The sequence below is a fragment of the Cryptomeria japonica genome, chromosome 1 (genome assembly GCF_030272615.1).
Source record: "Cryptomeria japonica chromosome 1, Sugi_1.0, whole genome shotgun sequence".
Taxonomy (NCBI): Eukaryota; Viridiplantae; Streptophyta; class Pinopsida; order Cupressales; family Cupressaceae; genus Cryptomeria; species Cryptomeria japonica.
Window position 1 is genome coordinate 604,278,423 of NC_081405.1, and position 15,144 is coordinate 604,293,566.

The 15,144-nt window shown below is 34.4% G+C and overlaps 1 protein-coding gene across 1 annotated transcript; it reads left to right on the top strand.

Annotated features, from left to right (window-relative positions):
* The first annotated feature begins 1,640 nt into the window (after window positions 1-1,640).
* LOC131048123 (putative leucine-rich repeat receptor-like serine/threonine-protein kinase At2g24130) lies at window positions 1,641-5,055 on the top strand. The gene is made up of 2 exons (XM_059211273.1): window positions 1,641-4,494; window positions 4,616-5,055. The coding sequence occupies exons 1-2, from the start codon at window positions 1,641-1,643 to the stop codon at window positions 5,053-5,055; spliced, it is 3,294 nt and encodes a 1,097-aa protein (XP_059067256.1).
* Window positions 5,056-15,144: the final 10,089 nt, after the last annotated feature.

A 15,144-nucleotide genomic window follows, 5' to 3' on the forward strand; every position in this document is an offset into this window, starting at 1 on the left:
GTGACAACGAAGTCACCGGCAAGCTTCACTTTTAAAATTTGTAGAGAGCTGTGTACAAACAAATGTGGCTTTAGTATCTACTATTAACCAAATTTTAAAATAAGAGAGCAGGACATTTTTAAGTGCAAGAAATGGGTGCCAGATCATCCACATGCCAAAGCTGAAAAATGGACGGAATTAGTGAAGTTCAGATAAGAGCAAGAGTATTCTTGTGACTGGCTGTGCAAGTTATATTGGAAGTCACACTACTTTGCAATTGTTGTTGGGTGGCTGTGATTGATAATCTGGACAATTCATGTGAAGAAGCTATTCAAAGAGTTGCTCAACTGGCTGGAAATATGGTAGCAATCTCACTTTCTACCAGGTTTGTTCTCATTTTCTGTGAACAGTTGTTTACAAAAGTATATGGAATTGGTTTTTTTTCATGCTTTGTTTTCGAGGTATTATTTGCTTTGTTTTTTATTTTTGTGTAGATGGGTGTGCTGGGTTCAGAAAATTGTGTTATACTCCACCATGCCTTTCACAGGTCAAGTGCCGCTTTACATTGACCTAAACATTTTTCATTTGTCTTTTTCAATATTATTTGATGCTGGGATTCCAACTCTGGTTCGAAACCATAGATGCAGTTTTGAAGTTGATTTAAAATTAAATGGGTGGGATTGACTCCCATTTAATAATATAAATTTTAATCATGAATTCAGCCTACTTTGGCTTCAATGAGTCATTTTCTGTACACTTCAACGAGAGCTAAGTTTTGTATAAAAGTATTGAATTAATAAAGCGAAATGTAGACCTTTAGCTTTTTTATTGACTTGTAATCAATCTAGTCAATAAATGTTGAATGGATCAAGGGATTTTACCAAGATTCAAGCTAAAAAGCTAGTCTAACTTTTTCTTTTTTTTTCTCTCCTTAATGTCTTGTATAAAATTTCCATAGCTGTACAATAGATGTAACAATGTGGTATATTGATATATTAGCATTTGAAGATAATAATGAGTGGTATTTATGGTTATATTTGTATTGTAATAAATATTTGTGACAATTCTAGTGTATGTTTTTAACATTTTATCTAGAAAACTATCATAGTATTGAAGAATCATGAGCAGGTGTTTCGCAAAAAGTATATGCTTCTTTCTAAATATACTTAGTGAATTAGAATTTTTGAATGATTTTTTTTGAAAGTTTATTGCAGTGTATTATAAAATTAATGACCAAAATACTAATGAAATCATAACAACCATAATATCTTACATATTTATTTATTTAATATTGAAAATCAAATTTGAAAGTGAATAACAATATTCCTTTCTTGTATCAATTTTCTTACAATTTAATAATAAATTTTAATATAAATTTATAACATTTTTCATTATTCAATTTCTAATTTTTTAATCAAAATAACTTTTAAACAAAGATATTAAAATTTAAAAAATATCAAATTTATATATATAAAAAACATCTAATTGAACAATTTTATTTTAGAATCTAGAAATTACACTTTCAAAACTCTAAAAATAAAATATCCTCATCTCATCTTCCACACTTTTCACGTTTATCTCAGCTATTTCTCCCTTGCCATCTGAAAAGGCGGATTATTTCATTTGCATTTACATTTGCATTCGCACTATCAGACACCACGATGGGATTGCAAGAGCGCATGAATTGTAAAGGTCGGTTCATCTTTTTCCTCCTCTTCTTTACTTTCGTGTTGACCGCACTTTCATTCAATGATTTTCAACAGCGAATGCAGACTGACGCACAAGCTTTGCTCCAATTAAAAATGTCTGTGAAAATAGATCCAACCTTTTCTCTATCTAATTGGGTAGCTGGAAATTATGTTTGCAATTGGACTGGAATAAACTGTAATGAAAAAGAACGGGTTGAGAGTGTGGTTCTCAAATACAAGCGACTTAATGTCCAGATTCCCCCTCACATGGGCAACATGTCTTTTCTTACAACTCTCGACCTCTCAAATAATTATTTGTCTGGCCCCATTCCCGCAGAGCTGAGTTTGCTGCACAACCTAGAAAGACTCGTGCTTGGTTCAAATAATTTGACAGGTGTCATCCCACAAGAGCTGGAGAATTGTTCTGCGCTCAAAACCTTAGACCTTGGTTGGAACCTTCTGACCGGACGTATTCCCTCTAAACTCGGTGCTCTCAGGGCTCTAAGAGTACTGAACCTGGAAGGAAATCGGTTTTCAGGAGAAATTCCCAAGTATCTAAGTAACTGCACAAGATTGCGTTACTTGTTGCTGAGCAGGAATATGCTTGAGGGACCAATTCCAGAGGATATAGGCTATAATCTGCCCAAGTTGCAAGAGATTTCCATGCACCGCAATAATCTAAGCGGCACCCTCCCTAAATCAATATGGAATTGTTCGGCGCTTTATATTTTTCGCACAGGCTATAACAATTTGAGTGGAGTGATACCCCGAGAGTTGGGGTTGCTGAATCGCCTACAATCACTTGGGCTTGGTGTTAACCGCTTCCACGGAATTGTTTTTCCTTTTCTCTTAAATTGTACACAACTACAGGTGGTTAATCTCGTACTCAACAGATTTGAGGGCTCCATTCCGATAGATTTTGGCTTGAAGCTCACTAACTTACAGAGGTTTTGTGCGGGAGGAAATCTATTAAGTGGGGAAATCCCAAAGTCTTTGGGTAACTGTTCTCAGCTCTCAATTGTTGATCTCGGCGGCAATCGGCTCAGTGGTGTGGTGCCCCAAGATTTGGGAATGCTAACTGCTCTGGAAATATTGTATCTGGGTGGAAATAATTTGTCAAGTGGAAGTTCTGCGAAAACATCTGTTTTTGATACTCTTACCAACTGCTCCCATCTCAGAGGTCTCGATGTCTCTCAAAACCATTTCAGTGGCACTTTGTCAGGGGGCATAGGAAAACTTCCTCCCTCTTTATCAGAACTGTACTTGAGTTTCAACAATTTCACTGGCAATATACTGGAAGAAATCGGCAACCTTACTGCGTTGACCATTCTTTCTCTCGGCAAGAACAATGTAACTGGCGAAATTCAGAAAGCAGTAAGCCGTCTGAAGAATCTACAATGGTTGGACTTGAGCTCCAACAAGTTGCAGGGCAGCATTCCACCGGAGTTTAGCAAGCTGATAAATTTAGCATATCTATGGCTAGGGCTAAATAATATCTCTGGAGAAATTCCTTCATCAATTGGCAGTTTACAACAACTAAGGAAACTGGACATCAGTTGTAATGACCTAACAGGAAGGATACCAGATGCAATTGGACAATGTTTTCGTCTGGAGATGATTGACCTTTCATACAACAGCCTCATTGGAAATATCCCAATGGAGATCTCAAACTTCCATTCACTGGCCTTCTACCTCAACTTTTCACACAATTCATTGACAGGAAGATTGCCTTCACTGGGAGTAATGCAACTTATTCAAGCCATAGATATCTCTGCTAATGAACTCTCAGGACCCATCCCTGGCGACATTGGCAGTTGTGTGGAACTGCAATACCTAAATTTCAGCAAAAATCAATTGAATGAAATAGTTCCAACATCAATAGGACAGCTCAAAAGCCTTGAAGTCATTGACTTGTCCTTCAATAATCTATTAGGACCAGTGCCACACACTATTGCAAATCTCTCTTTGCTCCGCCTGCTGAATTTCTCCTACAACAACTTGAATGGATTAGTACCCAATCAAGGAGCTTTCAGAAATCTAAGTACAACATCATTTTTGAGAAATCCTAGATTATGTGCAGTCTCTGGCTGGTTGAATTTACCAAATTGCACAGGCTCTGCCGCGATCCGTTCCAATGGATTTAATTGGAAGTTTGTCATGCTTGTTTCAATTGGTACAGTTGTGGCATTGTGTTGCATTTTGGGTGTATTTTACATCCTTTTCAGAAAGAACAAAAGAGAACCATTCAAAAATAGTTTACTGGGAAGAGGTTTGAAGCAAATTTCTAACCAGGAGCTTCACAGTGCAACGGAAGGATTTAATGCCGCTAATTTGCTATGGGCGGGTAGCTTCGGGTCGGTTTATCGAGGACTGCTATCTGATAATACATTGGTGGCTGTTAAGGTATTCGATCAGGACCCTCCAAATTCATACAGGAATTTCTACAAAGAATGCAGAATACTGAGAAAAATCAGGCACCGCAATCTGGTCAAAGTCTTGTCCTGTTGCTCAACACCAGGATTCAGAGCTCTGGTACTCCAGTTCATGTCAAAGGGAAGCCTCGAACAACAGCTGCACCAGGATTGCAGATTGAGTTTAGAGATGAGATTGAACATTGCACTAGATGTGGCGCACGCTTTGGCATATTTACACCATGATTGTTCTCCTCCCGTTGTTCACTGTGACCTGAAACCATCAAATGTTTTGATGGATGAGAACATGACAGCCCATGTTGCTGATTTTGGCATTGCCTGTCTAATGACTTCCACCGATTCTGCAAACAGCAGCACATCTAGATTGAAGGGAACAGTAGGCTATCTTGCTCCAGGTAAATTTCTTAGTAAAATGGAAATCTAAAATCTGTGGTAGGTTTTCTTATGTTTATCTTTAATATTTTCTTATGTTACATTATGAATGTCTTTTTTAATAAGAACAATGAACTATTATAGAATATGGATTGGGGGCACAAGTGACGACCAAGAGCGATGTTTACAGTTTTGGAGTGGTCATCCTTGAAATGGTGACAAGGAGGCGGCCCACTGATGATATGTTTACTGGAAACAGAACTTTGCCCAGTTGGGTGAGAGCAGCGTTTCCTAAAGCTCTGGACAAGGTTTTGGACAGAGAAGTGCAAGGTGAATCAAAAGAGCAGGACAGTTGGTTAACTAGTTTGATTGGATTGGGGCTGCAATGCACGAGATATAGTCCGGGGGAAAGGCCAACAATGAGAGAGGTGGAGGGCATACTGGAAAGGATAGTGTATGGCGCATCATACGGCAATTTAGAAGGGCACCCATCGGTGCAGAGTTTATTGACATCGGACAAAGAATTCGACCATCGAAATAGCGACACATCATTTTCATCCACGGATGAAAGGGAAACCAGTTGAGTGCTGAAACTAAAATAATCCATTTTCATCTACAATCTCAGCTAAAATGGAGTTTAAAACTGTGTCATATATATGTGTGTGTTTTTTTTCTGTAAGCACGTGGTTCGGAAACTTTTATATACTCTGGTAGCCATTTATGTATTTTTAATATTCGATTTGACTATTATATTTGAATATTTCAAAATATAAATTTATTTTACAAAAAATATGTTTTTAAGTATAATATTTTATTGCCTCCATCAGAAATTTTAAATCAATATTTTTAATGTTTAATTGTTTTATTTATCTTTGCTTTATAAAATATTATAAAAGTTTTTATCTAATTTTAAATTTTTTGATTAACTAATAATAATAATTTTGTTTTCTTAAGGATATAAATGTCATCAAGTTTATCTTAAAAGAGATTTTATTATTTTTTACTTCATTACAATTTTTTTATTGTTATTTATTTATATTATTTTTTTATTTTTTTTTTAATCGATAATGGGCCGTAGCCGTATAATTTTAATACAAGTTCGGTTTAGTGTGGGCACCGGCAGGAAAGAACCAAACAAATAAAACCTCTAGTCTTGCCCAAGGATAAATTCCTAGATCATCAATACATTTCCCGAAGAGCCAAATGGCCAATGGTTAGCTGCTTGGGTGATTACATAATTTGTTAGCTCCCCTTACATCGAGATTAACCTTGACCTTCTATGATAAGATTTCAGTAGCAAAAGGAGAGCCTTGCCATTTGAGAAGAGTCGGTTCTGTAGTACCCCAAAAGCATATGCTTTTGTACCTAGTTGCACTGGTCAGAAAGTGGTTTCCTTAATTGCTTATGGATCCTATGAATTTCTGTAAAATGTCCTCCTATAGCCTAGATATTCATGTTAATCTTGAAAAAGAATTAAACTCAAAAACATGAATAAAATTGTTGAGCAAGGGAAAATAATAAGCCTAACCAACTTCATAAAGCAAATCTAAGATACAGAGTCATGTACCAATAGTGCTTCCTGAGTGCCTAAACCTGGTCGATATTAAGTCAGGCTGATAACAAATATAAAGGTTGATACCTGCATCGACATCTTGTTAAAGAGCCTAATAAAGCAAGGAGTAAACTTGACCAAACGGACCAGGGCCATTATAGTTGTGGGCCACTGAGGATTACTTTCGAAGAGCATAGAAAGGACAACACGAAGTCAAAGCCATCTCAGAATACAGGAAGGAATGTCTATTTTATAAAGAAAACAACATAGAAAAGGCCGAGAGTAGTATAAATTTCAAATTAAATTAATTAGAAATAGTAGGATTAAAAATAATCTCGTTTTAATTAAAATTAATTATGCTTTAATTTGAAATAATATGTGTATTTGTAAATTTCAAATTCCATTAACTTGCTTGTTGTGTAATTGACTTTTTCTCCTATATAATTAAGCCCATTTATAATAGATCATGGTTTTAATTTAAAATTTAGATCTTTAGGACCCTTCTCTTTCTCATTTATTATTTATAATTTATAATTTAATTTAGATAGTCCATAAATATTTAATTTAATTTAGATTTTGAAACCATGTGTCTTTATAGTTTAGCAAACACTTCAATTCGTGCTCTAAAATTAACAAACTTGTCTTTTGTGTCTTCAACAATAGGCTCTTTTTGTTTTATCCTTTGAAAGGGGCCTACCTCCGGAGTAGCCCTTAAGGCTTGGTGAGAGGGAATGACCCAAAGTGGTAACAAGATAAAGCCAAGCTCTTCCAAGCCACTATAAATAAATGTGTTTGTGATGAAAGTTGCAAGCAACGGGTGTTTCATGCTACTATAACGGTATTATGACTCCCCATAAACCCTATAGAGTGCAACCTCTATAGGCTGGGAGGCCTTCCATTTAACGGAGCGTAACATGTTGCTGATTATAGCCACTCGAATGGATGCCCATACTAGACACCTTTTGTGTTAGAATCCAAAAACCTTCTAGTTGTTGGCACAAGATTTCGGACCTTTGAAGTAGCTCACATTCTTATGGTTCTTAGTAGAGATACAAAGTTCGCCACAAGGAGTTTTCATGGGGAATGGTGCTTGGTTGCCCCAAAAAAGTGAGTGCCATGGAGGGGAGCCAATGGGGTCAAGCACCTAAGTATCTACTCTAAATTGCATAGCTTAGGGTAATCCCCCAAGTGAGATTCAATAACTACTATCTCATCCAGCCCTAGGATTTGTGCTTGCATGATCAAAAAAATCAAACACTTTCAAACAAACAAACATTGTGTCTTCTTTGTTTTCAAGTGTATGCAAAAATATTTCACATTACACTTGAGTCCCTTTAAAACCTATATTATGTGATGCTAGGACCTATTATGTGATATTAAGACCTATTATCTATGATAATACCTATCTTAAATATGACATAATAGAACCTATTATGACATAATAGGTCTTATTGTGACTTAATAACATGATCACATATGCAAAAACATTTCACATTATATACTTGATCTCGGGCCTTAAGAGGTCTATATTTATGATATATTAGGGCCTCTTATGTACATGCAATAAATTAATGACCTATTATCACATAATTTAGGTCCTAATATCACATACATAATAGGTCCTAATATTTGCATAATATAGGTCTTAAGGGGAGTCAAGTATAATGTGAAATGTTTTTGCATTTGTGGTCTTGTATTAAGTCATAAAATTAATAAGACCTATTATGTCATTTAGGTTCTAACTTATACCATATTTAAGACAGGTACTTAATTTCATGTGATAGGTCCTTTAATATCACATAATATATCTGTCTTAAGGGGAGTCAAGTATATTAATGTGAAATATTTTTACATACGTTGTCATATTAAGTAATAATAAGGCCTATTATGTGATATAATGACTTATTATGTGATTATAGGTCTTAAATGTGACATAAATTTAGAATCTATTATGTCATAATGGGTTCTATTTATATGACTTGACGTATGCAAAAAAATTTCACATTATACTCAATAGTCCCATTAAGACCTATATTAAGCAGATCATATTAGGACCTAGTACATGTGATATTAGGAGGTCTATTATACAATAATAGGTCTTAAATATGACATTATAGTCGACCTGTTATGACATAATTTTTAAATGTCTTGAACATTTGGTTTCAAATTAAACTTGGAATTTCGTTGCATTAAAAATATTCTCTGTCATCTTAAATTATGTGTAGAACGAGCTCGAGAAGAAGGGAGTTCTGAAGCAGGAGTCGAGGCAAACAAACCTGCTGAAGAACATAATATAGTAGATGAACATGGGGAGGCACTTGCCCAAGTTGAACCAATGGAGGTTGAAGGAGAGGGGTCAGGCTCCTTACCTCCTACCACTAGTATGGATGACCATATTGTGGATCTAGCTAAACAGGTGAAGAGAAATATTTCTTATAAAAATTTAGATCATTTACTTGAAATGGATTTGGATGAGTTGAAATGTCTCAGTGAAGAACCTAGACATACTAAAAGGAGGACAATGAATAAAAGTGCAAAAGAAATAATGTCTCATTTCTACAATCTTGATACTACACTAGAGAAAGCTCAATTGTTATTAATTGTACTTACTCATAAAGACTTAATAGATCCACTAAAATTGTTGGGTATAGATACAACTAGTCAAAAGAGGAAAATTTCTTAGCTACAAAAATCTATTGTTGATAATGTTAAGAAAGGTTTGGTGAAAAATGGTAAAAAATATCAAATATTAGATAAGACCATTTCAAGAAGAGTGATGTTGACATCTGTAGTAAATGAAAGATTGCCTCAAAAAAGACAAATCTCTTCACTGTCATGTGAGTTTGGTTTTACTAGAAGGACGATATCACAAATTGTTAAAAGGAGAAAGAGTTTGGATGATACTACCTCAGAAGGGAATTGGATAATTATGTGTAGAGCTCCTTGTTCTGATAGAATTGAAGATGTTAGGAAATTTGTGACAAGTTTTTGGAATGATAATACTCATCCTTCATCAAACAGTAGAGATGTTATCAAGCAAAGGATTGGCCCTGATCGTTATGATATTCATGTAAAACATTCAATAGAAACAAAAAAACATGAATTGTATGTGTTTACTAAAACAAACCCTCATATAAAGATTGGACAAACCATGTTTGAATGGATAAGGCCATATTATGTGAAGGTAAACAAAGTTTTTGAAACTTGTTGTTGTTATCACATCAAATTTGATCTGTACTATCAGGTGTTTCGAAAGATTAGAGAAGATAGTGATGGTTATGAAAAAGTTCCTCCTAAACGAACAAGTCAATTCATAGCATCCATCTTATGTGATAAATCAGATGATAATCCAACCGGTCAAATAAATTGCATAAAAGGAATTTGTGGAACATGCGGGGACTTGGCTAAATTGCCTTTGAAAGATGAAGATGTTGACATGAGGAAGATGGTAAATTGCAAGAGTTACAAGTACAAAAAATTTGAAACAAAATTTGGAAAGGAATCTACAAGGTTAGATTATGTAGAAGAGGAAATACATATTGGAACATTTATGTAAAATTTTTGTAAGTTGATAAAACCATACATATGCCATGGTTTATTTGCCAAGTGGCAAGCAGAACAATTTAAAATATTAAGAGACACTTTCCCACTTGGAACTATTCTATCCCTAGTGGACTTCGCAGAAAATTACTCTTTTGTGCATCAAAAAGAGATTCAATCAGAGTATTACTTTTCAAAGCAAATCACTATTTTGGTGCATGTGTGTTATCGACATGCACAGATGTATTTGGATGGTGTTGATAGTACATTTAAAAATTGTGTCATTAAGAAAGAGTACCACTTCTATATCAGTGATGATAAGGAGCATGACACACTTTTTGTACAACATTGCTTTAAGAAGTTTTTTTAATATTTGAAAGAGAGAGGCATAACAATAGTTAAACATTTTGTTTGGTATGATGGGTGTGTGGCACAATTCAAATCTTTGAGGCCATTTTATGCACTATGTAGATATCCTCGAAATGACAAAATACCACATGTTTGGAGTTTTTTTGAGAGTGGTCATGGAAAGGGTGAACATGATGGTGCAGGAGCTTGTATCAAACGTGCTCTAAGAAAGAATCAAATAAATTACATAGGAGATCGTATGATGCACATGATGTTGTTGAATGGTGTAAGAAACACTTTGAGCAACCTAATTATACTAGTGAATCATCATCGAGAACATGCAGACCCATTCCATATAGAGTGTTTTGGGAGATAGCCAGTATGTGTTCTCTTTTAGTGTTTTATTTTAAATTTTAAATTTTTTTTTAAAATGTTCCTCGTTCAAATGTTTTAATTTAACAACTTGATCTACATGCATGTTCGTGTACACATGTACATTTTGCAGATGTGGATAGAAGATAAATGCATGGATGCAAGAGCGTGGAGAGGACAAGATATTTGCATTGTGTCATGAGTACAGATAATCGTCCATGGACATTATACACTAGGGATTATTCATGTTTTTGTGCTGATTGCATTTTGGAAAACTATGTTGATTGCAAGAACCAAGAGCTTGGATATGTTAGTGAATGGAAATTGGTGCCACTAGATGTTTCTGACACATACGAGGATTCAAATGAGGACAAAATCTTTGAAGACATTCCTTTGATTGCTGGTGATTATGATCATATTTCAGAATTGATTAAAAAAGGTATATGACGTACACATATATATTTGTTTCCTTAAAAAATGTTGCGTACATGTAAATAAATTATATATTTAAGTTTTAAATAGAGTACATGATATTTTAAATTTATTCAACTTGTTTCAAATTGTAAGAGATATTTTTGCAGTCATAGCAGAAGATGGAAATATAGAAGGTGTTAGTTATTATTTATTGTGTTGCATAGAAGAGAGAAAGAAGTTAACAAAATCTAAAATGAGCGATGGAATGTCCTTTCCCACATGTTTGAACTGATTCAATCTACATTTAAATTATTTTAAATAAATTTATTTTAAACATGCACACATCTGCACATGTTTTCATTTTTATATGTACACAGATCGCTTGCATGCAAATTTATAATTTCTCATTTATTATATACATGTACATGCAGGTTCAGTTGTAGTGCAAGGGACATATTTCAAACAAGTTAAAATTGTTCAACATGGGATTCATTTCACTGAATACCAAATTGACAACAAGGTATATCAGTATAGCCACTTGATCATTGCTATTGGTTCCACGTCGCGGGCGGTCTCAAAAATGGAGACTAGATAGTGAAGATCATGAGAAAATATTAAGTGTTATTGAAGAGCGTTCTGAACCACTTGATGTGGTATGAACTATTTAGTAAACCAAAGTACATGTGGTTCAACCAATGAATTGAATTAATACTTGATAAATTAGAACTTAACTTGTTTTGAAACTTGGATAAATATTTGAATTTAATACCTGATCTATATATATATATATGGCTTGTGTGGACCATATATTGTTTAGTTAAATATGAAATTTTCAATTAGATTAAATTAGGATGTATGAAGTTAATTTGTATGTATGTTAAATAATACTTACGTGCATGTATGTAAAGTAAATTGGGACATGTGGATGAATTGAAAATGTGTTAAGGTCGGATGTATGCAGTTGATTAGGATGTATAGTCTATCTAATTATAAATGCATGTATACATATGTAATTTGTAAGTTGTTAAAATAATTTTAAAGCATGTATGTAAAGTAAATTAGGACATGTATTTATTTAATTAAAAATGCACATGTGTAAATTTAATTAAAAATGCATATTTAAATTAGAATGCATCTGTAAATTTGATATTAAATTAGGACATGTGTGTAATAATTGAAGAGCGGTCTGAACCACTAAGTGATGTGTTGTGAACTATTTAACTTGTATGTACCTAGAAGTACATGGTGTGAACTATTTAGTACACCTAGAATTTAAATTATTGAATACGTTCATTAACTTTAGTTTGTTCATTTGATATGAACAAGTGTGATTTTTATATTATTCATGGCTTGCACAGTGGAGTGGATATATATTGTTCACAAATTCTTTTAAATTAATGCATATCTATTGTATACATGTTACATGTAGTAAAATTTAAAGTGCGTAAGTAAATTTAGTCATAGATATATATAAATTCGAAAGTTTTAGAGAACATGTGCATTCAATCATATATATTTAAAGTGTGTAAGTAATATAACATGTGTGCATTCAATCATATATAATTATCTTAATACAAATGATGTGATATATTTGATCTAGGATCAAATGTACAAACTATACATATATAAAGTATATTCTAACCATACATGCACATGATATATATAATCCAAGATCAAACACAAACTATATAAAGTACATAATCTAACATAGATGCATGAAATATATAATCTGATCAAACACAAACTGTATAAAGTATAATCTAGTCTAAACTTCATACATGCATGAATATATAAAAAGGTAAACAAATGAGCTATAAAGTCCATCAAATCAACATGCATCATGTCGGCCACAAACATAGCGACCATCTAAGGGAGAGTCCTAGTGAGAGTCTGGATGTCCAATAGACCCCTGCAAAAGTAGAATTTATTTAAATATTAAATATAGATCTCTAAACACATGTACATCAAATCCGACTAGAGTTAAATTAAAATTAAAATATAAATTGTAACGCACATACATACATGTACATATAAAAAAAACCATAACTAACCTGTCCACTAACAACATTGAAAGAATCTCTCCTACGCACACACTCAGAGCTCAAGCTAGGAGTGACATGAGCTAACTGTTATACATATACATATATATATATATATGTATGTATTTAAGGATTAGTCCAGGATCAATTTAAATGATACAAATTAACTTCTACTATTTATTAAATGATCTATATATAGACTTATCGTATATTACAACATATACATCTTGTAAAAAATTTAATGCATGTATGTACATACCTATGTATCAAGAGTAGGTTGTATAGTTTGATCATATCCTATGATCATATCAACCACATCACTCTTGCCTGCTTATCTCTCTCTGGCTGTAAGTATGATTGAGGAGTGTAAGGGGATAACTAGATGACTAGGCATCGTGGATGAAGTGTCTAACTGTAGTAGCATATCCATAAACCTAGTATGGATCAAACCTCGCAACTTCTCCTCAAATGAATCCAAGCCCTCATCTGTGATATGGACCTAGTTAGCTCGTATCTCCTCCTCTACAGCAACAAAGTGATCTATAGGTGGGTCAGTGCCCGAAGCATGCGTAGAGTGATGAGAATGTTGTGACTGCCTTAGGGTATGCGTCGATGCAGCGGTAGCCTTCCCATCTCTAAGAATCTCCTCTCTAACATAAGCCAATGGTATCCCAAGCTGAGATGAAATAAAACAGTAAGAATGTAGTAGGTCCTCAGCTAAATACTGTGACATATGTACATGTCTACCACCTCCTACTATAGTCGCTACCTCATTTGGGGAGGGGATTCCAGCAGTAATATACTGATCATCTAAATCCGAAGCCACCCCATGACTAGAATATGCATGATCTGTGGATGATCTCGAACGTGGTTGGCTCATCATATATCTGTCCAGCCTGTCAGATGATATGGTAGCTATTGCTGATGCAATCTATCCAATCCCATCAATTGCTTCTCTCTGAGAAGAATTCACAATGTGATCTTCTCTGGGGGCGAGGGCTGGGACTACTACCAAAAATCTTTGGCTAACAAGGTCCCTGTGTCTAGGCGGAGCTCTATCATGCCTATGATATGCATCTTTATCAGCAATCCTGCTCCTCCCCTATCCGTAATATGTTGGAATATCAAGGTAGTTTGCTTTCATCTAACAATGAACCACAGCAAATACTTGTTGTGCAAAGTATAATGGTATCTAGTCGTTATTAGGATAAAAACCATGGGTAGCTAAGAAGCGTGGGTAAATCAATTATGCAACCTGTGGGTCGACACATCTTGTGACCTGATATCCTCTCACCTTACTCTTCTCCTAATACTGTGGAATGCATCTCTCCTTGATGGTCTCCTTTGAGACCACCCTCACCACATCAGCAAAAGAATCAGAACCCCTCACCTCACTCCTCAATTGTCTATAAATATCCTCTATAACCTTAGGTGAGAATGAGGTGTGAGAAACTAAGTGGTCCCTTAATGTCTGCAAACTATCAAAAATGGATGTGCATGTACTCTTGTACATGCCATCAGTATGGGAGTCATCTAATATGACCCTCAAACTATGCAACTCACGATCACTGTACTGGAAAATGGTAGCAATGTCGGGCAACGAGGGATCTTGGTGTGGAGGATCTATATCATTAATGTGTGGCTCTTGATCATGAGCCTGTGTAGGTGGATCCTGGGATGCCATCTATCTAGGTAGGTCATAAAGTTAAAATAAATACGTAAGCACACACACATGAAGTGCATTCAATTTAAAACATTAAAAATTAAAATCACTTAAATTCTAGAGAGAGAGAGAGAGAGAGAGAGGTCATTAATCTTGAGCTCATTAAAAATTAACATGTACACATGTGAAGTTCTCACATAATTAATATATATATATATACATGTACATTTTAAATTATTAAAACATTAATGAGAGAGAGAGGAAGATCATTTTCATGACACATAGAGAGAGAGATAACATTAATTTTAGAGAGAGAGAGAGATGACATTGATTTCAGAGAGAGAGAGATAACATTAATTTGAGAGAGAGAGAGAGATGACATTGATTTCAGAGAGAGAGAGATAACATTAATTTGAGAGAGAGAGAGATAACATAATTAATTTTAGAGAGAGAGATATCTAACATTAATTTTAGAGAGAGAGAGAGAGAGATCATTAAAGATATATACATACAACTTTACTAAATTAAAACATATATATATAAATTTGTCATTTAAATCTTGAATACATAAAAAATTCAAGAACATGATATATAATTTTTACAAGTCAATAAAAATTATCATTTTTGCCATGGAAAAATTATCTTTGTTCCCTACTATCTTGCCTCCTCCCTTAAGAATAGCCTAGAAAAGCACCTGGAAAACCCTAGCAACCCTATTCTTCATGAAGGACCTATTGTCCTTATC

Coding starts and splice junctions, on each gene's coding strand:
- LOC131048123 (XM_059211273.1), top strand. CDS start 1,641: ATGGGATTGCAAGAGCGCATGAATTGTAAAGGTCGGTTCATCTTTTTC. Junction 4,495..4,615: donor AGTAGGCTATCTTGCTCCAG/GTAAATTTCTTA, acceptor GAACTATTATAG/AATATGGATTGGGGGCACAA.